The sequence below is a fragment of the Muntiacus reevesi genome, chromosome 1 (assembly GCF_963930625.1).
Source record: "Muntiacus reevesi chromosome 1, mMunRee1.1, whole genome shotgun sequence".
Lineage (NCBI taxonomy): Eukaryota > Metazoa > Chordata > Mammalia > Artiodactyla > Cervidae > Muntiacus > Muntiacus reevesi.
The window spans coordinates 173,783,236-173,806,813 of record NC_089249.1 but is presented as its reverse complement, the minus strand read 5'-3'; the positions used below and the strand labels follow the sequence as shown (position 1 = coordinate 173,806,813).

Below are 23,578 nucleotides of genomic sequence, written 5' to 3'. Positions count from 1 at the left end.
CTGCGGGCTTGCCGACGAGACACTCAGGGACACTTGCAGGCGGTGCACGTGGCTCACGGCATTGGCTCAGGCCGTCAGCACAGGTGGGACACCCCTCTAAGTGCATTTTGCCTCGGAGCAAGGTAAGACCACCAAGTATGCCACAGACAACCCCCCGAGGGTCCCCGGCTACCCACAGTCAAGCTAACTATTGGCTAACACTTCTGGACAAAATGACCTACACAGAAAATGATTAATCCAAAAAAAAAAAAAATTCCAGACTTCCAACGAGATTCCAGAGACTCCTCAGCCAATAGTTATTGCAGAGATAATTGCTCTGAATCTATCAATAAAGCCGAGCTGCCCCTTCATTGACTGCGAGCACCAATTTCTTTCACCCAGCATTATAAGTTGGTGTTCACGGGCTCACTCCTGCCATTACGGTGATAAACAGTTTAAACCACAACAGGGTCTGACATGTAGATCAATTCTGGGTCCATAAAGAATCTACACAACAGGTTCTAGGACAGGAATTTACAGCCGCCAGTTTTTATTCTCTCTTGCTGCAAAAATTACTTCTGTCAAACACTTAGGAGAGTGAGGAAAAATGTAAAAAAATTAATTTTTCATGTACTACCGGAGCAGCCTTTCTCAACGCCGAAGCTCAAGATGAATATGTTTCTGCATTTAAAAAATTACTCGGAGCCGCATGTGGCGCTGAGTGGGAGTGGGTCCCAACCCTCCGCGCTGACTGCGAGCCGGCAGACAGCAATTTGAAACCCTGAGCCGAGCTGTCTGCATTTCCTCTCGGGGCAGCTGTGGGTCTCACGTTAGCAACGCCAAATTATATTAGACATTTAATTTTAAACCTCAGGTACTTAAATGTAAAACCTTAGCACAGTAATAGTCATAAAGCAGTGGGGCATTCCATCTCACGGAATGGGTTCTTCTTTCTCCTCCCCCCACCCCACTTAATTTAACCAGGACCTCCTGTTTTGTGGTTTTGCACACCACAAAGTCATCTAGGTAATTAGGAGTTTGCTCACAGCTGCCTGAAAGGCAGAAAACCCCAGGGTACCTGTGGGTCCAAAGGGGAAGACTTGACAAAGTTCTCTGGAGCCAAAGTCTTAATTTAGAGTGGACGATGGGGTAGAGGAAAATGGAACCCCCACGTTACGTATTATTATGTACAATAAAAACGTGGGATAATAAGAAGGCATATTCACCAACACATAGGCACTCGGATTCAAAAGCTGCTGCCGTCCCCCTGCCCCTATTCCTGCGGCTACCACTGGGTAAGCTTTTCTATGACTCTGACATCCAAACCAGGGACACGGGGGAAAAAGATGATTAATTTAAAAAAAAGGGTTGTGTTGGTATTTCACTGGGACTTAGAGAAAAAACATGACAGAGAGCTCTTAATCACTGTTTCTTTTGTGGTTATTTTCCAAGCGTGGCAGGGAATGCGGATGCCAAGTTGAGGTCCTGAAATCCATTCATAACTGTGTTTTCTTGAAGTCAGCCGTCGGATCCTGTGCCCTGGTTTTTATTAACAATTGCTTGGCGTATGGCAGGACGGTACCATCGAGAGGGAAGCCGGGATGTTACTCTGGATGCAAGTGGGCCCCAGTCGCCTAGAATTCTTGACAACATGTGCTCCGAACCAGGAAGCCTAGCTGGAGCCTGGGACTCTGCGATTCTAGCCAACTTCCAGGGGCTGTCAGATACCACTTAGTCCGTGGACCACACTTTGAGAAGCAAGGATCTCGAGCGATGGTTGTCACACTTTAGCCCACAGCATCATTCCATGGAGGGTCTGTTAGCACAGATCCTGCTGGGCGCCACCCCTGAATTTTAGATTCAGTGGGTCTGGGAAGATCCCCTGGAGGAGGATATGGCAACCCCACTCCAGTATCCTTGCCTGGAGAATCCCTGGGACAGAGGAGCCTGGTGGGCTACAGTTCATAGGGTCTCAAAGAATTGGACATGACTGAAGTGACTTAGCAGCCATGCACGGGACTGGGATGGGACTTAAGAATCTGTATTTCTAACCAGTTTCCGGGGGATGTTGCCGTCACGGGTCTCGGCAGCCTATCTGAGAAGTGCTGATGCAGAGAGTCTGAGGCCTGGGAATCAGGCCGCCTGGGTTCACACGGCAGCTTCACCAGGAGGTGACTTTGCATAAGCGATACTGAGCTCTTCTCGTACCAGGGCCTCCCCGCCTGGAAATGGAGCCAAGAGCAGCGCCCACTCCACGGTGAGCAGACATGACGGTCCACACGAGGGCCTCAATAACATCAGCTCTTTCTATCATGACTGCTGTGTCTCTCTTCAGTCATATCTCGGGCGTGACACAGCCATCCGTCCTTAGGAAATACAGATGTGAAGGAAAATCCGTGTGAAACTGCAGGACCCTTACTTCTGTGAAACATTCTGTTGTCTCTCTGGATCTTTGCTACTTGAAATGTCAGCTCTAAGTTTTAAACAAGATGCTAATTAACTCTGCAATTTAAAAAATTTATTTATTTATTTGTCTGGGCTGGGTCCTTGTCTCCCTGCGGTGGGCTTTCTCTCCTTGCAGTGAGGGGGGCTACTCCCTGGTTGTGGTTCGAGGGCTTCTCACTGCAGTGGCTCTCGGTTGTGGAGTACAGGCACACAGGCTCAGAAGCTGCGGCTCCGGGGCTCAGTTGCTCTGCAGCATGTGAACTCTTTCCAGACCAGGGATGAAACCCGTGTCCCCGGTATTGGCAGGTGGATTCTTAACCACTGGGCCACCAGGGAAATCCTAATGTTGCAATTTTGACCCCTTATCATTCATCTCAAATAGATGGGGAAACAATGGAAACAGTGACAGACTTTATTTTTGAGGGGCTCCAAAATCACTGCAGATGGTGACTGCAGCCGTGAAATTAAAAGATGCTTACCCCTTGGAAGGAAAGTTATGACCAACCTAGACAGCATATTAAAAAGCAGAGATACTACTTTGCCAAAAAGGCCCATCTAGTCAAAGCTATGGCTTTTCCAGTGGTCATATATGGATGTGAGAGTTGGACTATAAAGAAAGCTGAGTGCCAAAGAACTGATGCTTTTGAACTGTGGTATTGGAGAAGACTCTTGAGAGTCCCTTGGACTGCAAGGAGATCCAACCAGTCCATCCTAAAGGAGATCAGTCCTGGGTGTTCATTGGAAGGACTGATGCTGAAGCTGAAACTCCAATACTTTGGCCACTTGATGCAAAGAATTGACTCACTGGAAAAGACCCTGATGCTGGGAAAGACTGAGGGCAGGAGGAGAAGGGGATGACAGAGAATGAGATGGTTGGATGGCATCACTGACTCAATGGACATGAGTTTGAGTAAACTTTGGGAGTTGGTGATGGACAGGGAGGCCTGGCGTGCTGCGGTTCATGGGGTTGCAAGGAGTCAGACACGACTGAGCAACTGAACTGAACTGATCACTCATCTCTCCTCTTCCTGCCTGTCCTCATTTTGCTGCATTCCACCCAACACCTGGTTCTTGAAATGCTGCTCACGTTTGCACTTCCGTGTGGCCCCTCAGCTGTCCCATGCTCCCCTTTCCTCCTCTCCAAGTCTTGGTCCAAACTGCCGTCATGTTTAGAACCTCCCTCTGCAGTTTTGCACACACAGGGAATCCATCTGGTTCCTGAACACTGCTCAAGTTTGATTCTCTTTGGGAAGTTTTCTGAGATTAACTGTCTCATCTGTAAACCACCTGTGCAGTTTCAGCCGTGCTCTCCCCACCCATACCCCGCTGCAGACTCACACTGCTCACTCACTTCCTATGTCCGTGCTCCATGCTCTGGGGCAGCAGGAGGCCTCACTAGTCTTTCACAAACATGCTACATGAAAGAACAATGGGCAGCCGGGCATTAGCGTGTGAGAAATCGCTTGGTAAATTTATAAACAGCATGCATCCAGAGGTGACCTCAGTCGTACAGGTACTTTATAAAGATGCCTGTACAGACGATGAGATGGTTGGATGGCATTACCGACTCAATGGAGATGAGTTTGAGTAGACTCCGGGAGTTGGTGATGGACAGGGAAGCCTGGAGTGCTGTGGTCCATGGATTCTCAAAGAGTCAGACACGACTGAGTGACTGAACTGAACTGCACTGAACTATACAGACCAAGGCAATCACCTTCCGTGGGAAGAGGCTTCCAACCAAATCAAGGGTCTAGAAATCGGGGAGTCTCTGATGAGACAGAAGTTGCAGGGTTGCTTTGGCTCACACCTGTGACCAGAGGCAAAGAACTACTGGGTAGAGGGAGAGTTAGCTAGTAAGGTGGTTTTTTTTTTGGGGGGGGGGGGTGGGCTGCACTTTGCAGTATGTGGGATCTTAGTTCCCTGACCAGAGATCGAACCCGTGCCTCCTGCATTGGAAGGACAGAGTCTTAAGCACCGGAGCTCCAGGGAAGCCCCCTTAGCGAGTCTCTGTGCAAACGGAGAATTTGTAAAGAATGGATTTTAAGTTCATATGCTGGTTCCAATGTTTTTCCTAAAAAAATATTCTGAGTGTGTAGGAGGCCAACACTTGGGGTGAAACTTGTTCTTCTATATTATTACATAGTTATACTCCCCAAACATAACTCTTATGGCACATAAAGAACCAAGCCCAAAGGCTGCTGCCCTAGTCAGGCTGCACTGGGTGCTCAACAATTCTCAACAGACAAGGAAAGCTCTGGCCGGGGGCAGCTGCTGGGCAAGGCGGGGCCAGGGCGGTGTGTGCACCGGGCCGAGGAGGCCCAGGTCAGCTCCTCCTACCCTCAAACGAGAGCGCGCCTTCTCAGAAAGACGGCGACGGCATAAACCTGCTCGGACAGCGACAATGCTAACTGAAAAATGGACACGCTGCAGAGAACTGGGCAATGCAAATAAGTGTGTGATGGAGAAGGAAAGGGCAACCCACGCCAGTATTCTGGCCTGGCAAACCCCATGGACAGGGGAGCCTGGCGGGATATAGTCCATGGGGCTGCAGACAGTCAAACACGACTTAGCGATTAAAACAACGAGTAGGTGGACTACTTGCCCCTCCAAAAAAAAAAAAAAGTGACCGTGGCAACAACAGCACATCTTCTGGGACAGAAGCCACAGGCATTCGGAGCCCTGCACACCTAAGGACCACACAAGGGCGGGAAGAACACACCCATCTGAAGCTAAGATCACGGAGGTCGCCCGCCAAGGCCGTCCGGTCGGCAGGTGGAGCGGGGAGGGTCTCTGCTGGAAATACAGCCCCGTCTGCTGAAACGCTGGGCCTTCTGGGGCCCCGATGACTGTGAACGCACATGGGTCACCTTACAAGGGAATAAACTGCAGGCGGCTAATGTATGACGATTTCAACCCCATCATTGAATTTCTGGAGGTACTGTCATGATACCAGACAAGAAGTGAAACGCCCGGCCCCTGAAGAGGCTGGAGGCAGAGGTTTGCCCTCCACGGAAGCATCTCGTTTTGTCTGAGGAAGGAGCGGGGAGTGGGGTGCTGGGCCCTGGGTGAGGCCGTGTGTACACCCCAGGCCTGCGAGATCACAGCATCCTTTGGTGCTGCCTTCCCAGACCCCGCTTCCCCTCCTGGGCCTGGAGATGCCACTCCTTAAGGCCTCTGCTTGGCGGTGGCTGACGGAGGAGTGTGGGGGTAACTGGCGACAAGGAAGCTGTTTACCCAAAGTACACGTCCTGCGGCAGCAGCTGCTGGGTCTACAGGGAAGACCTGATGCTCAATCTTTTAATTAGAACAAATTATGCTAAAATTACTCTAAAACCCTGTCTGATAGATGACGCACTACAGTGGGAATTCCTTTAAATACCGGTGAACAGGCCACAGACAAAAATGCCACAGGCAAAGCATGTTGCGGTAAGCGGGGCCTCGATGCTGCATAATTCATGCACTCACACATATGTCAAGACGGTTTCCCGGGAGCACATTTGCTTCCCAAAAAGATGTCCACACTTGGAAAAAAGAACAAAAAAGCAAGGGGGAAGACTCTCCCAAACTTAAGAGGATATACCAGGAACCTGGGCCAATGGCTAAGCAGGAAGAATTATGTGTTTTGATTTCATGCCAAAAAAGTGAAGCCTAACCACCTACAGTGGTTCCACGTTAATGCTGGAACATGAAGGCCACCTCGTGGAGGGACGTGTGAGCAGGGGCACAGCCTCTCCTAAAGCCTCAGTTTCCCAATCTGTCAAGTGCGGCGAACCTCCACCGCGTCCCTCCACTAGAGCGGGACACGGGATGACGTGGGTGAGGCTGCCGATCGAGGACACAACTGCTCCACAGGTGGACGGCGGGCTGCACGCCGTCGGCAGGGCGGCCGCGCTCACAGCAGAGCGCCGCGTCCAGCCCCTGGTTTACAACCGAGGACCGCGAGGCGGCCGCGGGCGCGCGGGGCCGTGCCTCTCTCTTACCACTGCTGACGGCTGAGTTTGCAATGACCGTAGCCTCGCTCCACTGGTCGGCACTGGAGACAGAGTAGGACCGCTGCTGCACGCCGTCCGCTCGACTGTTGAAGGAGCCCAGGCTGACGCCGCTCGCCATCTGGGACCCAGGCGCACTAGTGACATTCCCTAGGAACAAACAAGTCAGGTGAACGCCAGCGCGCAGTGCCCACCCGAAGCCGGCAGTTAGTCTAGGGGCTACGCGCCTGCGCGCCGCGGACCTGACGCCGCGCGCACCCGGCCTCCGGGTTCACGGAGAGGAGCGGCAACGCCGGAAGCAACGACGCTCCGGAGGAAAGCAGGGAGAAGCAAGCCTCACGGTGCTCGACGGAGGAACCCAAGTCTTCAGGTGGCTGCAGCCACCGCGCGCCAAGGCAAGACCGCCCTCTCTAGACGGAGCCGCGGTGAAGACAGGAGACCCACTTTTGGGGAAAAAAAGAAAAAACTACTCCCGGCGGGGCCTCCCTGGGGCCGCAAGGGTAAAGAATCCACCTGCCAATGCAGAAGCCTCAGATCGATCCCTGGGTCAGGAAGATCCCCGGGAGAAGGAACCCACTCCAGTATCTTGCCTGGCGAATTCCACGGACAGAAGAGCCTGGCGGGCTACAGTCCAAGGGGTCGCAAGGAGCTGGACACGGCTGAGCGGCTAAACAAGGATATTCCAGCAGGCCAGCGAGACAAGGTGGATCCTGGAGGAGTCCTGCTGCGTAGACGTATCGGTGCAAGCGAAACCATCGCCAATAGGATTCCACTGTCTGCTGCCAGAAAGTTATTCTCATGGGACAGCCATACTTTATTATCAACACAAATCAGAGTTCCTAGATGCGACATGGGTGGCAGAGTCAGGCTCTTAAACCAGGTAAGTTTACTCTTCACCTTGAAAAGAGGCTACACAGAGGGAAAATAATCTTGGCAACTTCACAGCATGCAGTGTAGTGAAAAATGGGTCCATTTTATACCTAATGATTTGAATCAGTTGCTCAACATCAGAGTGAATTATTGTCACCACAATTTCAGACCCAAAAATATAATTAAGCGCCTTTCTCTAAAGCTCAGCCAATCACACCTTGCTACTAGAGAGTTCGCTGGATCTATAAGGAGCTCTTTCAGGGCATTAAGCGTTTGTTTTTTTTAAACATTTCTCCCATTTTGTTTTTGTTTTTTTTAGTTTAGAACCAATTAAGTTCTAAATTGTTTCCATAAAAGGTTTTCATAGCCCACGATTTTAAATACATAGAGCATACTGCTGCTGCTGCTAAGTCGCTTGAGTTGTGTCTGATTCTGTGCGACCCCATAGATGGTAGCCCACCAGGCTCCCCCACCCCTGGGATTCTCCAGGCAAGAACACTGGAGTGGGTTGCCATTTCCTTCTCCAATGTATGAAAGTGAAAAGTGAAAGTGAAGTTGCTTAGTCGTGTCCAACTCTTAGTGACCCCATGGACTGCAGCCTACCAGGCTCCTCTGTCCATGGGATTTTCCAGGCAAGAGTACTGGAGTGGGGTGCCATTGCCTTCTTTGATAGAGCATACTAGTAGTCCCCAAATCTGGCCAATTACCCATGGAGCTTTTTTAAAAATAGCAACTGCAAAAAAAAATTCAAATTTTGCTTCCAATAGTCTGGCGGGTAGAACTCGAGGGAACACACATTTTTCAGAATAACTTTGGTGGTCCTGGTGAGCAGCAAGAGGTGGAAACCAGGGCCCTGCCACAAACAAGGCCCTCACTGTCATTGCACGAAGCGATTAAAGAAGTGGAAAGATCCTGCTTTTAAAAATATATTTCTACCTTAAAAAACGATGCCAACTATATGCTGCTGTGAAAAGTGGGTGCATCTCGAATATTGCAAGGGAAATAAAAACTACAGCGGAAGCTCTTCAGCACCAAGGACCACCGAGATCAGAGATGCTCTTGAGAAGTGCACCTGCCCTGGCTCCTCGGCCAAGCTTCGGGGGTCCTCAGCCAGCCAGCTTCCCGTCTGCCTCCTGGCTCGGATGTTCTGATTCTAGGACTTGCTCGAGCCCCAAGAACATGGAAAGTCTCACGTCCTGAATGATAGCATCAAAACCAGCGCTGGCACCTGCTCCAGGGGCAGCAGGGGGCCAGATGTGTGGCATCTCACAAGGATGGGGCACCCAGGCTCAGCAAGGCACTGCGAAGAACCACTGCACACGCTCCTCGGGGTCTTCTCCACCTGCCATCACTTAGGGAGCTGTCCTTGGGTGCACTTCGGCCAGATCCCTGCACAACGGGGCACTGTAACAGGAGCTGAGTGGGTGCTCCCCTCGGGCAGCTCGGCAGGGTCTCCCCTGCGCTGATACCTGAGTCTTCCACCACCTTCTGTTCGCACCTTCTCCCTTCTTGGGGAGGACACCCACGGGGCAGCATCCATCAGCTCGGGTACCTCTGGCTCCCTGCTCGGCTGGACCAGGTGGGAATACTGGAGTGTGAAGTGGGGGTGCACATGTCTTGGCTCCCTCCCTGAGCAGGTGCCTGGGGGTCCCTGTGCTGGAGGCTCGCTGGGGGTCACCCCCCTCTTCTCCCTTTGGGTCCGGGGTGGTCCTGCTGGTGCAGGTGGGTGCAGGTGGTCCTGCCACCTGCACTACGCCTTGGCGTCCCTCTGCCCACACCTCCGTCCCCTTGTAAAGAAACCCTTCTGACCAAAAAGGTGTGGTCCTCAGCCTTCTCTTCCCTGTGGGGACGCCCGTCTCATGCACCCACCATTTAAGAGGGGCTCACAACCTCTCCCGAGGCGCTGAGGCCTTTTCTGGTTTCATCAGCAGAACTCAGAAAAACACTAACATTTTTGGGACTTCCCTGGGGGGGTCCAGTGGTGAAGACTCCAAGCTTCCAATGCAGGGGGGTTGCAGGTTGGACTCCCTGGTCGGGGAACCAAGATCCCCACATGCTGGGCATGTGGCCAAGAAAAAAAATGCTAACATTTTTATGGTGGATGAAAGAAAAAGAAAGCAAACAGGAGGAAAAGCACAGGGATAAGATGCATGTGGGCTGTGACCCCACTCTGAGCCAGCCCCCCCCACCCCAGGCTGGGCTGCCCACAGGGATGCCTGCTGTTTGGTGAGAATGTTAAGGCGATGCTTCCATCCTCCCTTCAGTGCCCACCTGTATCTCTGACAAGTCCTTATCAAGGGTGGGCCTGTGTGTACTCAGTCATGTCCAACTCCTTGTGACCCCATGGACCTACAGAAGCCCACCAAGCTCCTGTGTCCATGGAATTCTCCAGGCAAGAATACTAGAGTGGGTTGCTATTTCCTTCTCCAGGGGATCTTCCTGACCCAGGGATGGAATGCAGGTCTCCTGCACTGCAGGTGGATTCATTACCGTGTGAGATACCAGGGAAGCCCATCAAGTGTGGGATTTATCCACAAAATCTCATTTCATACTACCTTTAGGCACACAAGGCCAAAACACCTGAAAAGCCAAGAATAAGTTCACCATCTATCCGTCTTTGGGCTGATTAATTGATTAGGTGACTTTTCCTTTGTTCATTCTGTCTGGGGTGTGGCTCCGAGGACAACCAGCCACAAACCCTCCTGACACATTTGCTTCCATCAAAAGGTGGATGGGATGATCTAAGTGTGTCTATCCCTGACTACTCGGTACCAGACTCCAGGAATAAGTGTCCACACACACTCAGATGCCGAGGTCAACCTCAACTCCAGATCAGGGAAACAGGAAACGTTCAAATGGAGACATTCAATAAAGGGCTAATCTTAGGATGATAAGCTCTTCGTCTTAAGGTCAAACATCTACCATAGGAAAGCGAAGGGGTGGATTCATTACAAATGTACATGCTAATGAAAAACTATGTGATGACGCTGATTGTACAAGTGGTTTTTCAACTTCCAGCTGCTTGTTGAATGACGTTTTTAGCACATTATGCTGCTGGTGGACCGCCCTGGGGTTCAGATCCTGAGGGGGCCCCCAAGGAACCAAACTGGGGTCTCTGGAGTGAAGAAATTCCTGTAAAGGCTGTGTGGTCCTGGTGTCTGATTGCAGAATCTGTATGAGACCCAAAACAGCTGTGTGGAATCCTTAGGCAAGCACATGCCAAGGGCCTGCCAGCTGGCGAGGATCTTCTTATCCCTACATGCTCAGTCATGTCTGACTCTTTGCGACCCCATGGGTTGTAGCCTGCCAGGTTCCTCATGGGGATTCTCCAGGCAAGAATACTGGAGTGGGTTGCCATTCCCTTCTCCAAGGGATCTTCCTGACCCAGGGATCTAACCTGCATCTCCTGCAAAGGAGGCGGGTTCTTTACCACTAGTGCCAACTGGGAGTTTCTTCACTCCAGAGACTCCAGTTTGGTTCCTTGGGGGCCCCCTCAGGAGCTGAACCCCAGAGCAAATCCTCCTGTGAGGCGCTAGTGGTAAAGAACCCGTCTGCCAAGGCAGGAGATGCAAAAGATGCAGGTTCGATCCCTGGGTTGGGCAGATCTCCTGGAGGAGGAAATGGCAACCCACTCCAGTATTCTTGCTTGGAAAATTCCATGGACAGAGGAGCCTGGCGGGCTACAGTCCATGGGGTCACAAAGAGTCAGACACGACTGAAGTGACAGGCATATGAAAGAATGAAATTCTGCCATTTGCAGCAAGATGGATGGACTTGGAGGGCGTTAGGCTGAGTAAGATAAGCCAGACAGAGAAAGACAAATACTGCATGATATCATGCACACGTGGCACCTAAAAGCCACAACAAAGTGAGTATAACAAAGCAGCAGACACATGGGCAACAAAGGAGCTGTTACCAGTGGGGAGAGGGAAGGGGTAGGGACAAAAACTATTAGGTATAAAATAAGCTTGTACAACATGGGGAATATAGCCAATAGTTTATCATTCTAAATGGAGTATAACCTTTAAAATTGTGACTCACTATCCCTGTAACTTGCATAATAACATTGTACTTCAATAAAAAATTTTAAACACACTTAAAAGGATAAAAAAAATCACACAGACATGCACCAACAATCCACCAGAACAACATGTATAAGAATGTACATGACAGAATTATTCAGAATAGTTCCACACTAGAAACAGCTGAAATGTCCATCCATCCACCACGGGGATCTCATGGGAGATCCTCACCAGTAAGATGGAGTGGACTGTGACATGGGCCACCGCAGGACAGACATCAGACAGGATGTGGGCCCACAGAAGACAAAGCCCAGGGCACCACCAGTCCTGGTCCCCACACAACCATACAACGGGGCAAACCCAACAGGCAAACCCAACTGTAGAGCAGGATATGAGACGAGGCCCCCCCCTCTTCATGTGTGAGTAGGGGGAGATGCAGGCAGTGGAGGGATGGGACCCAGGGGGCTTCCTGGGCTGCCGGCCACCTGCTGCAACTTGACCTCCATGCTCGTCACCCACATTGTTGTTTAGTTGCTCAGTCGTGTCTGACTCTTTGTGACCCTCAAGGACAGTAGCCCACCAGGCTCCTCTGTCCATTGGGTTTCCCAGGCAAGAATACTGGAGTGGGTTGCCATTTCCTTCTCCAGGGGATCTTCCCAACCCAGGGATGGAACCCACATCTCTGTGTCTCCTGCACTGCAGGTGGATTCCTTACTGCTGAGCCACAAGGGAAGCCCCATACACTTAGCTAGAACTTAGGAGTTTGTGCTTTCTAAGTGTATATTCTGGAGAAAGAAATGGCAACCCACTCCAGTACACTTGCCTGGAAAATCCCATGGATGGAGGAGCCTGGTAGGCTATAGTCCATGGGATCGCAAAGAGTCGGACACGACTGAGTGACTTCACTGTATATATCAATATCATTTAGTGCCCCCCACCCCACCTCAAAAAAAACTCTTAAAAAAAGAAAAGAAAAAACTCTTTTGAATGGTTTGTGAATGCAGAGGTCAGATCAGGAAGCATGAGAAAAAGTCATCAAGGAGCAAGGAGACAGTTTCACCAGCGTTAAGTCCCTAAGAGTGGTCCAGCCCTACGAAGTACGGGACGCTGGCATCCAGAGGAAGGGAGGCACAAAGGGACCACTTTGGTATCGTCTCAGTGTTCCCCCCTAGGGTCTGCATTATCACGACAGACATGGTCGACTTCCTGGTCCACGCTGAACTCAGAAGCCTGCTTCCTCAAAGACCCCTTCTCTGGATCATCTGGCCGCTGGCCTTGATGGGCAGGGGTGGCTGCATTACGATGCTAATCCAGGGAGCCTCACGCCAGCCCCTTGATATGGAGATGTGTGTGCCCACTGGGCCGGCTGATTAGTGCAAGCTTCCATGTGTCAAAAGCACCAGATTCTTCCCCAAGAATAATTTTAGCTTTACTTACATCCCTAAAGTGTGAGAGTTGATTTGAAAAGGTACTTACCTCCACCATATGCTATTTTTCTTTAAACAATTTGCATTTCAAAGTGAATATGGCATTTATAGCTGAATGAATATCAGTATGTTGCCTGATCTCACACAAGCATGAAAAAGATGCTGGTTTTCTATTGAACAAGAATGTTTTCATTCGCCAAATGACATCAAAGACAGAATTCCTCTTTTAAGCTATAGGCTTATTACATTAAAATAGCCTGTCCTGATTAAAAAAAAAAATACCCTGAAATAAGGCTTTTCATAGCATTCAAATAGAGATTCATCAACAATCTTTTTTCTTTAATACAGAATTCTGCTCACTGCATGTCCTGATTTTGGTTTATCTTCAATAATGAGATTTGATCCTTCCTACCAATGCTTCAACTGGGAAAACAATACTTGGCATTTGGCTTACTGGTGAGTCAGCCTGGAAAAGGGCAGAAACTCTTGGTGATGGTGATAATGAAGTTTCATGCAGTCTGAGAGTGGAGAAGAAAAACCCAAAGAGGATTCTGTGAGTGCGTGAGTATGAAATAGACCTTTATTTCTGTTGTGGGACTTTGTAATTTTTTAAAATAATCATAATTATAGGAAAAAGATTGATAGGCACTCACTCTTTCCCTTGGAGGTCTCACCCTTTGAAATACAGACTGCTCTTGGAGGCCTTTTTTTCATTCCTATGTGGCTTCAAATCTTATTAAAAAAACTCAAGAGTTCAAGGTTACCATGTAAACCTATGACTACGGCCCAGCCCGCTCTGAGCATGGGAGGGAAAACCAGGTTGGCTGGAATCAGGTCGGGACAGTGGAGGCCTTCCTAACGGCTACATCACTTCAAACTAGGCCTTCGCCATCTGTTCTGTCCTCTAATTATAAACCCAAAAATAATATAATTCACAACACTACCATAAAAAGTGAGATACAAATGATTTAAGTGCCTGTGAGGAGGGCCCATTCGCCTCACTATTTGCATTGGAAATCTGCCCTCCTTTTGGCAACCAGGATTTCAGGCTAAGAGGATATTTTTTTTCCCAAGGACACCTTCAGTAGCTTTTCTTAAAGATGCAGGCGTTCAGGACTCAGCACTATGTGACAGTTGTTTTGTAAAAGAGCACAGTTCAACACATTTACCACTGAGATAGGAATCTTGTGTTTCTCAGAATGCTATGTATTTTGTTTATTTTTTGGTTACATATCTTCTGCAGTATGCTTACTGGAGAAAAAAGAATGTACAGAGTCCAGACTCGGGTAATGACAAATCTAATTACTACTAAATAAAATATTGTGGCCATGCCCAGAATTGAAAATCCTGGAATTAAGACAGTCCATGGTTATTTCCTAAAATGTGGAAATAGCTCATTTTATACCAATTTCTCCCTGTTCTAAAGATGATGCCAAGGGGGAAAAAAATGGGAGTATGCTTTGCTGTAGGAATTACTTATACTTATTTTGCAAGGTTATACAGATATGCAGATAATGTAAATTAGAAGTCTACCAGAATCGCATCCAATAGGTCAACTCATTGTTGGACATGCACATATTTTTTAGTTATGATCACAGAAAAGATGTAATATTCTATTACACTTCTTTAATATAACTTCCCATGCATTTCTCCTTATTGTTCCAAAACCTTCATAATAATTTTAGATTTATAACATCTTAGGATTTAATGGAGATAACTTGCCATGAATGGAGATAACCTGCCATTAATGGAGATAACCTGCCATTTTCTTACCTCTGCATTGTTTTGACTGTTTGAAATTTCTCATTACTATAAACAATATTGCAAGGGACATCTACTTTTAGACAATTCCTTAGGCTGATATCCTAGAAGAGTTATATTAATGATTGGGTCAAACAGCATTAACATCTTTCTGACTCATGATATATGCTATGAATTAATTTTCTTAATGACCAGCGTGGTGTTGGAGAAGACTCTTGAGAGTCCCTTGGACTGCAAGGAGATCCATCCATTCCATTCTAAAGATCAGTCCTGGGTGTTCATTGGAAGGACTGATGCTGAAGCTGAAACCCCAATACTTTGGCCACCTCATGCGAAGAGTTGACTCATTTGAAAAGACCCTGGTGCTGGGAGGGATTGGGGGCAGGAGGAGAAGGGGACAACAGAGGATGAGATGGCTGGATGGCATCACCAACTCGATGGACATGAGTTTGAGTAAACTCCAGGAGTTGGTGATGGACAGGGAGGCCTGGCGTGCTGCAATTCATGGGGTCGCGAAGAGTCGGACACGACTGAGCAACTGAACTGAACTGAACTGAGTGGGCTAAAAGAAGATGGAACCTGAACAAACAAGTCAGGTCATAATATGTAAAATGGACACAACAGTAACGATGATGATCATAATGATGAGATAATAATAACAGCCCCCTGAGGTTAATAATACAAGGACCAAATTATATAAAGCACTTTGTCAACTGCTAAGCTTCTGAAGATGGTAGTTGTTATTCATTTTGCCAATGGTGAGTTTTCCTTTTCCCTACAGTTTAATTTTTTTCAGCAAAAATGGTGACACTGCTAATTTGTGTTTGACTTTAATATCTAAAAAGTCTGGATATTCTACTCCTGTTTCCTGTGTGGTGGCGTTCTGGCGTGTGTAAGTTGTCAGATTGTTTGCCTTGTATCTGTGTTTCGCTGTTCTAGTGAACACTTCCCATGAGCCCAAGCACTCACTCACTGGACAGTGTTTCTTGAACCCCTGCTCCTGCATACAGACCAGTACAGTGTTTAGCCTTGGGCCAACTTGACAACACTCTTCTCACTCTGAGTCTCCCCAGCAGAGGTAATGCCGAAGTCATCAGAAGTAGAGCAGATAAAGTGAAAGACAGAAAGAGAAGAAATCACGTGCTCGGGGCTAATGCAAGCAAAGGATGAAAGAGAGGACCTCACGGTGAGGACAGGCGAGCTGGAGCATCCATGGCCCATCCCACTTACATCCCGTCGCTGGGACGCCGCACCACCTTGGGGACGGATAGAATTTGATGTCTGCTACGATTTAGGATGACACCCTTAAGCCCATCAGAAGGTAAGTGCTAATAACTGGAAACGGCTTTAAGTATTTACTTCAAAGACAAAGCCTGCGTCTTCCAGATGAGTGGTGTGGCATTTATTCTTGCCGATGACACTGGCACTTCTCATCCTGCCTGTTTATATGTGAGTGATGAACACGTGGCAACTACGCATTCTGAAGATGCTGACGGAGAGCAACCACCACTTGTGCTTATTTACATGATGCTTCCTTAGCCACAAGCCATTTCTCAATACAGGTTCCATGAACAAGTTTATATGCAGTGGTTATAATGAGGTATGACAACATTACACAAAAGGAGGTTAACACTAAGGATTTTCTTTTAAGTAATAAAACATGAATTTAACACTCACACAGTCAGTTCAGTTGCTCACTTGTGTCCAACTCTTTGCAACACCATGGCCTGGAGTACGCCAGGCTTCCCTGTCCATCACCAACTCCCGGAGTTTACTCAAACTCATGTCCTTCAAGTTGCTGATGTCACCCAACCATCTCATCCATCCCCTTCTCCTGCCATCTTCAATCTTTCCCAGCATCAGGGTCTTTTCCAATGACTCAGTTCAATAATGTTTTATAAAATACAAAGTCCAAGATTCTCATATCTTGTCTTCTAGTTCCTTATTTGACTCTATGCCCTCAAGAACTTAGTTTAATTGTTCAGTCCCTTCTCTAACATGTTCTTCCTTCTCCATCTGATATATGCAATAGGTATGTTTTGCACAAAATTCCCTGTGACTGAGCAGCGCACTGTTTGAGGGCAGGTGTCTGGCTCTCACTGCATCTTATAAGCCCTTTCATGGAGGTGGCCGTGATGCCCATACCACAGCCCCACGCGCAGGCCTGTCCACCTGGACTTCCTCCTCTCCTCTGCAGGTCTCACAGAATCGTCTCTTAGGACTGAATGGAGACCCTGTCTGTGAGCAGTGAGGACGCTGAGGGACCCCATGTTTGCAACTGTGAGGATGTGAGGGGGCTGCTTGCTTGTGAGTCAAGGACATTTTGGGGTTGCCTCCTCACTAGGAATATTCCAGAGAGAGGCAAGGTCTCTGCAGGCGTGGTTACTTGAACTGCCAGGCCACAAGGTTCGGGGCTGGTAAAACATGAGGACGACTTGGTTCTCCTCTGCCAATGTGGGAATGGTTACGTAGCAAGTAGGCCAACCATGGACTTGACTCTGGCACAGAAAGGCTCTAACCTGAGGCCCTGGTCCCAGCCAAGGCCCTGGCCAGCCTTCCTGAAGACCGTGGGTCATGTACTGACGTCTGTCTCAGAGCTCTGCCTCCCCTAGCCCTTTTCCTATAGCCCTTCCATGCTGACTATTTTGCTGATCATGAAAGCATCGTATCAACGGCTGAAATCCTATTCTCCACCGAACACACACATTTTTGAGAGGGGAGAAAGTCTCTACAGCAACTTTTATTTACTTATTGGAATATCTGTTCCCATAGAGATGTACAACTTAGTATTGCCAACATCCCTCGTATGTTTATAACAAAGCTCATCAAGAATTAACTTGCTTTTGCCAGTTCTTACAGAAAGGAACACTCCATTTGGAGTTTAAATGACTGAAGATGGTTTCCTTAAACTGGAAGGTGTGGCTTTGATTTCTACATGAACTGTACCCCAATGGTCTGAACCACAGAATACTGCAATGGAGGAACTGTTATCTAAAAGTCGACAATAGTTACCCTCAATATTTATCACTTACATCTCACATGACGGGTGATATCCAAGAATATTTACTTCATGCAAAAATAATTGCCAGGTCATGACATTAGGAGAGGAAAACAAAGGAAGAGAAATAGTGGTCTACATCTCAAAGAGTTTACAGTTTAATGCCGCAAACCATATAGCACACATTTGCCTAAACCTCAGTGGGGAAAACGTATAAACAGAGAAACAACTAACAGTAAGAAGGCATTTCTCCTAAGAGCAGAAGACGCTGAATTAAATAATAGCTTGAGTCATTTCACTTCAGATGTCACCAACTTTCTCAAATTCTAGTCTTAGAGAAACCCCACGAGACATTTTTAACCTAAAAATAATGAATTAGTACTTAGCCACCAAAACCTAGCCCACTGAAACCTGGTTTATGCAAGCAGACCTCACCATGTGATGCTGACTTGGGGGGTATTCTCGAGCAAATTAATTCTCAACCAAGAAGGCAAGCGTCTGCAAGCGTTCCGCCAAGTTACAGGAGTTTAGCCGACGCGTCCAATTTATGTACCGGCGGGTTCATGCTGTAAACAGAACCCAGGGTGTGGGTGATAATCGGGTGACCAAGGCAGGGATGGGGTGAGAAGCCAGGCTCTGAAGTCCTAACAAGCCTGAGACGTGACCACCGGGAGGGGATCGCTCATCCGGCTCACGGAACAGGCTCTGGAGTTATTACCATGTCTCCTAGACCATCTGAAACTAAACAAAGAAAAACTTTTGTTTCTACGAGACAACCACGGATCCAGTTTTGATGTTGCGTGATTTTTTTTTTTTTAATAGCTATTACCACTGTAGCAGCAGCTTAGCGATTCGGCGTCTGCAGTGTGAGCAGTTTTGATAAACAGCCTCTGCGGGCCACACAACGGGGATAATGTATCCTTAAGTACCGCCAATGAGCTGCCATTCTGCACAGCCAATTACTTCTGTGCGTCTGTCACTCAAAGGAAAAATGACTGAGCCCATTAGATCAAACCTTTGTCACTGTTCCTAATGCACTCTTAGGCCTCATTAATCTCCGGGAGCAGCAACAGAGCCGCCGGTGTCTCATTGCCTCCCCCGATCAGGCCCACGTGAAGCCTCTCATCTCTCCCCCAAGTGCTCCGCGTTAATCAAGCTCTCCTTATTACCCCAGTCCCTGTCACGGCGGAGAGCGCGCTCCCTCTTAAATGCTCTCATTATGACCCATCTTTAGAGCCGGCTAAGTGGAAAAAAAAAAAAAAGAGAGAGAGAGGAGAGGGAGAGAGGGAGAAAGAGGACGGGAGAGAAAGAGGAGAGGAAAAAGCAAGTCCGATCACATTAATATTCATGACAATAATTAGTATTCTAGGTCACTGAATATTCATGCTATTAGTTTGGTTTTTTATGGGTTTGCTGGATGTCCTGATTACTGAAGTGTGGAGGAAAACAGCATGGTTGAGACTTTCGATGTCAACGGCGGTTCAGTCCGCAAAACACGTTGAGATCCTTGCCTCCCCCCCACCCCAGGAAAAAAATCAGCTCGACCCTCGGGGATGGCTTTCCTATTGCGAAACCGCTGGGTGCCTGCGTGGGGGGGAGGTGGAGAAGGGAGGGGAAAGGTTTCCCCCCCTTTCACAGAGGTCCCAGCATCAGTCTGGTGAGGATGAAAACACACCCACAAATAGCCAACAAAAGACGCACTTTGGGGACCACAAGACAGCTGTCATCTTGAGATGGAACGCTGCAATCAGGAGCTGGGGAGGACGGGAATAGAGAGAGGTGGACACACGGAACCAGAGCAGGGGGCCCCGTGGAGATTCGGGGACGTCCTGATGGGGACATCTCCTGCTGCCATCGTGGGCGGAGCTGGGGGGTGGGGGGCAGGGGTTTAGTAAGTCTAAGCCACTAAGTCTACCCAACTGCTAAATGGCACCTGCAAAATGAATTCAAAGACCTAATTTCTCAACTCTCTTCCTTTTCTTCCCTGGTGATGAGCAGGACTATCATGATGGATTCCTAAGCCAGTGCTGAAGAGTCAGGCTTGGAAAGGCACAGGTTGTGTTATCTTTAAAGGGATGGAGGTAGGCACTGTTCTCCCATTTTCGAGATGAGAAGCTGGGGCTTTAGAGACACCTGCAGAAGGTCCTACGATGGGGGAGGCAGCATTCAGTTTAGTGACTCCCAAGCCTGCACTGTTGGCCCTTACGTTTTCCTGCTTTCTATTGAAATGTCAAAATAACTGTCAGAGCTGACATAACTCTGTATTCTGTCATATGTGGATACAGTTCTACCAACCTGGCCCAAAACTCATGTCAGAAAGTATTTCTGGACGTTTGACCACCTTCTCTGGAAAAGTTCTTTTCAGAAAGTTTAGTGGCTCAGTCGTGTCCAACTCTTTACAACCCCATGGACTGTAGCTTAAAAGGCTCCTCCGTCTATGGAATGTTCCAGGCAAGAGTACTGGAGTGGGTTGCCATTTCTTTCTCCAGAGGATCTTCCCGACCCAGGGATTGAACCTGAGTCTCCCACGTTGTAGGCAGACGCTTTACCGTCTGAGCCACCAGGGAAGTGGAAGCCCTTCCACCTTCTCTGGAAGCATCCCTGAAATGACACGTAGATTCTCTAAAATGTGACTTCTGATGGGTTCCCTTAGAATGGCAATGTAGGACTTCCCTGGTGGTGTGGTGGATGGGAATCCATATGTCAATGCAGGGGACGTGGGTTCGATCCCTGGTCCGGGAATATCCCACTTGCTGCGGAGCAACTAAGCTAGTGAGCCACAATTACTGAGCCAGTGCTCTAGAGCCCACCAGTCGCAACTGCCGAGCCCATAAGCTGCAACTACTGAAGCCCGCTCCACAACAAGGGAAGCTACAGCCACGAGGAGCCTGTGCACTGCAACAGAGAGTACCCCCCGCAAACCATCAAAGCCCACACAAACCATCAAAGATCCAGCACAGCTAAAACTGAAAACAAATAAATAAAAAGAATGGAAAAGGCAGATGCTGCCCGGGGCATCCTGAGAAAGTGATCTTGGAGGAAGGGAACGATGTGATGGGGAAGGGGGAATTTAACCAGGTCTGAATCAATAAATATCTTCTGGATTCTCCTTCTTCTTCTTGGAGTGGATGCTGAAGTAATTTTTTCAAAAATTCATTGAGAGGGAAATGTCCTATATCCATGTATGTTATCCAAAAATGTTTTCTTTCTGCCTTCACACTTGATTGATAATAGTTTGACTCTACATAAGCTTCTAAATTCAAAATGATTTGTCCATGTAACAAATACAAGGTGTTGCTCTTGAGAAGGCCAAGGTCTATAAGAGTTTTCTTCCTTGATAGGTTAACCTCAGTCTTTCCTTAACTTGGATGCTTTGGGGAACTTGTCCATGTTGACAGAGCTTACTCTCCCATCCAACTTGATACTTGACTCTTCAAATGGGAAGACACTGGCATTTTCTTGGTTCTCTCCAGCATCCTTTGTTCTGTTATATCTTGATTGCCAGCAGTATCTTTAGCCATGTTCTTTATAGTTTGTAATCCATTTACTGACATTTTTATTTTTGCAATTTTCCCCCTTAATTTCTCCTCAGGTTTTTCATATATTCTTCTGTTTGCTTCATTTTGTGAATACAAGAAGCAACCTCTTAAATCTTTCTGATGATAGTACTTGTTGCTGCTCAGTCACTCAGTCGTGTCTGACTCTTCTGCGACTGCAGTCTGCCAGGCTCCTCTGTCCATGAGATTTCCTAGGCAAGAATAGCTGAAGTGGGTTGCCATTTCCTTCTCCAGTACATCTTCCTGACCCAGGAATTGAACCTGTGTCTCCTGCTTGGCAGGCAGATTCTTTATCACAGAGCTACCTGGGAAGCCCTGATAGTAAGTTGTAATTTCCTCTTGCAGTGGAGTCGGGAGCCTCCCCATCTTCACTGCAGCCCTTCTGCTCTGGTTAACTCGCAAGTCCCAAAATGAGACCCAGGCTGGGTCCGCAGTATGCAGGTATGACAATGTGTTTTTCCTCCTCCTTCCCAACCCCCTGGCAAAACGTGATGTTAAAATCATCAGATTTCCAGCATTTCAATGTCTGATATGTAGTCAGCATTACATACTGGCAAACCACTCCCCAGTACTAGGAATAGCATAAGACTCACCCTGCCCCCAAGTAATTTTCTATCCCATTGCCCCTTTTAGACCCACCAGCTTCAGTGGTCTTATTTGTGTGTTTATCGTCTGACTCCTCCAGCCCCCACTGGCGTGTACAGCCCTTGGAGGGAGGGTCTTGTTCCACCCCCTGGAACTCCAGAGCACTAATCAGGGCTGGGCAGGCAGCAGGCTCAGTGAGGATGGTAAGGGGATGGTACAGGAGGTAGAGCAATACACTGCCCAAATCATCACACTTGTTGAGACAATCTAAAAGTCAACATCGACACAGTTAGGCATCATGAGACTTGAAACGTGGAATGCATCATGACTGCACACTAGAAAACTAAGAGAACATCTGGATAATTATTTCAACTAAGAAAGAGTTAAGATGGCTGGATATAAAAAATACAAAATTTCAGAGCTTTCTTATTTCTTACCAATTAGATGATATAATAGACACCCCCCCAAATATAACTTTCACATTTCACCAAAAATTATAAAGTAATAGAATGGATTAACAGTAATCTGGTATATCCTAACAGTAATAGAATAAATTAACATACAGAGGGGTATATAGTAAGTTTGAATAAATGGGAAAGAAATGTGTTAGAATAAGAAACTCAATATAGCTAAGATGTCAGTTCCTCTACTACTAATTCATAGATTAACAGCATGACAATTAGAGTCACAATGAGATTATTTTTAGGGGGAAGAGAAGGTTTCAAGTTATTCTGAAGTTTATTGGAAAAAAAATAAATGGGTGGCAATAACCAAGAAAAACTATAAAATCAAAGAGTAATAAGAAACTATGTTATAGGTTATATTACCAGGTATAAATCGAGCCATGAATCTAAGGCAGTGGAGGAAATCCACACAATGTGGAGAAAGTAGGTCAATGGAATAAATTTTTAAGCCCAGAAACGTAATTAATTTGATTAAATGAGTTAGTTGCACAAGAAAGGAGACAAACAGAGTCAATAAATAGCAAAAGGAAATAACAAAGAGAGAAAGAAGAATTAGTTATGTATTTGAATAAAAAGTTTAACTAGGTTTCCTATTACACATAATAGACTAAAACAAATTAGAGGTTAAATATAAAAAAGGGAAAAGGAACAACAGTAAAATTATAAAGTTCTGAAATATATATGTGTGATTTATGATCTTATTTCGGGATTATTGAAGGCTTTCTAAATACCTAAAATAGAAACTATAGGAGTACACGTCCTATGATTTTATTATATACCAAAGGGGGAGAACCTCTATATGTAAATAAGACCATAAAATCAAAAAAGCAAACAGTAAACTGGGGAAGTATCTGCAAAATATATTACAGAATGTTAATATCCTTAATATACAAAGAGATCTTACATGTCAATAAGCAAAAGACAAGTGCCTAGTGCAGCAACAGGCAAAGGAGACATCTAAACAATACAAGATGAGAAACACAGATGGCCGAAAGACATAGTGATGTTCAACCTCAGCACGAACCGAAGGAAACCAAATAAGTGAGGCGTGAAATATTTTTTATTGCTTGTGAGATTAGCATAGACTCTAAAAGTGAGTAAAAGTGAAATGAGCACTCACTTTATAGACAGTTTATTTTATATAAAACCTCTTTAGAAATGAATTTGGAAATGTGTAACAAGAATTTTGTAAATGTTTATATCTGTTTACTGAGTCACTTCAACTACAGGCTTTTATTCTAAGACATTAGTAAGTTATGCACAAAGACTTCAGAATAAGTGTATATCAGGTCAGGCCTATGTGAATGTAAAAGTTACTAGAAGGGAAGGCATAAAACATCAATCTGATTCAATAACATGAATATAGAAAATGAATAGAAACAAACAAACAAAAAAGCTAAAAAGAAACATCAGTTAATCCAGGGTTCTAGACCAAAATGGCAGAATTCTAATGAGTTGACAGTGAAAGATGAGGTTAAGTA

At 47.0% G+C, this 23,578-nt stretch overlaps 1 protein-coding gene across 7 annotated transcripts in view; it reads right to left on the bottom strand.

Annotated features, from left to right (window-relative positions):
- The window catches only part of AGAP1 (ArfGAP with GTPase domain, ankyrin repeat and PH domain 1), a 567,532-nt gene that overhangs the window by 159,143 nt on the left and 384,811 nt on the right, over positions 1-23,578 (bottom strand). For 3 of the 7 annotated variants that reach the window (XM_065917018.1, XM_065917014.1, XM_065917016.1), the window contains exon 12: positions 6,405-6,563. The exons of the other annotated variants lie outside the window; for them this stretch is intronic. In XM_065917018.1, the coding sequence (XP_065773090.1) occupies positions 6,405-6,563 (159 nt within the window). The remainder of the gene's footprint in view (positions 1-6,404; positions 6,564-23,578) is intronic. 7 annotated transcript variants of the gene reach the window in all.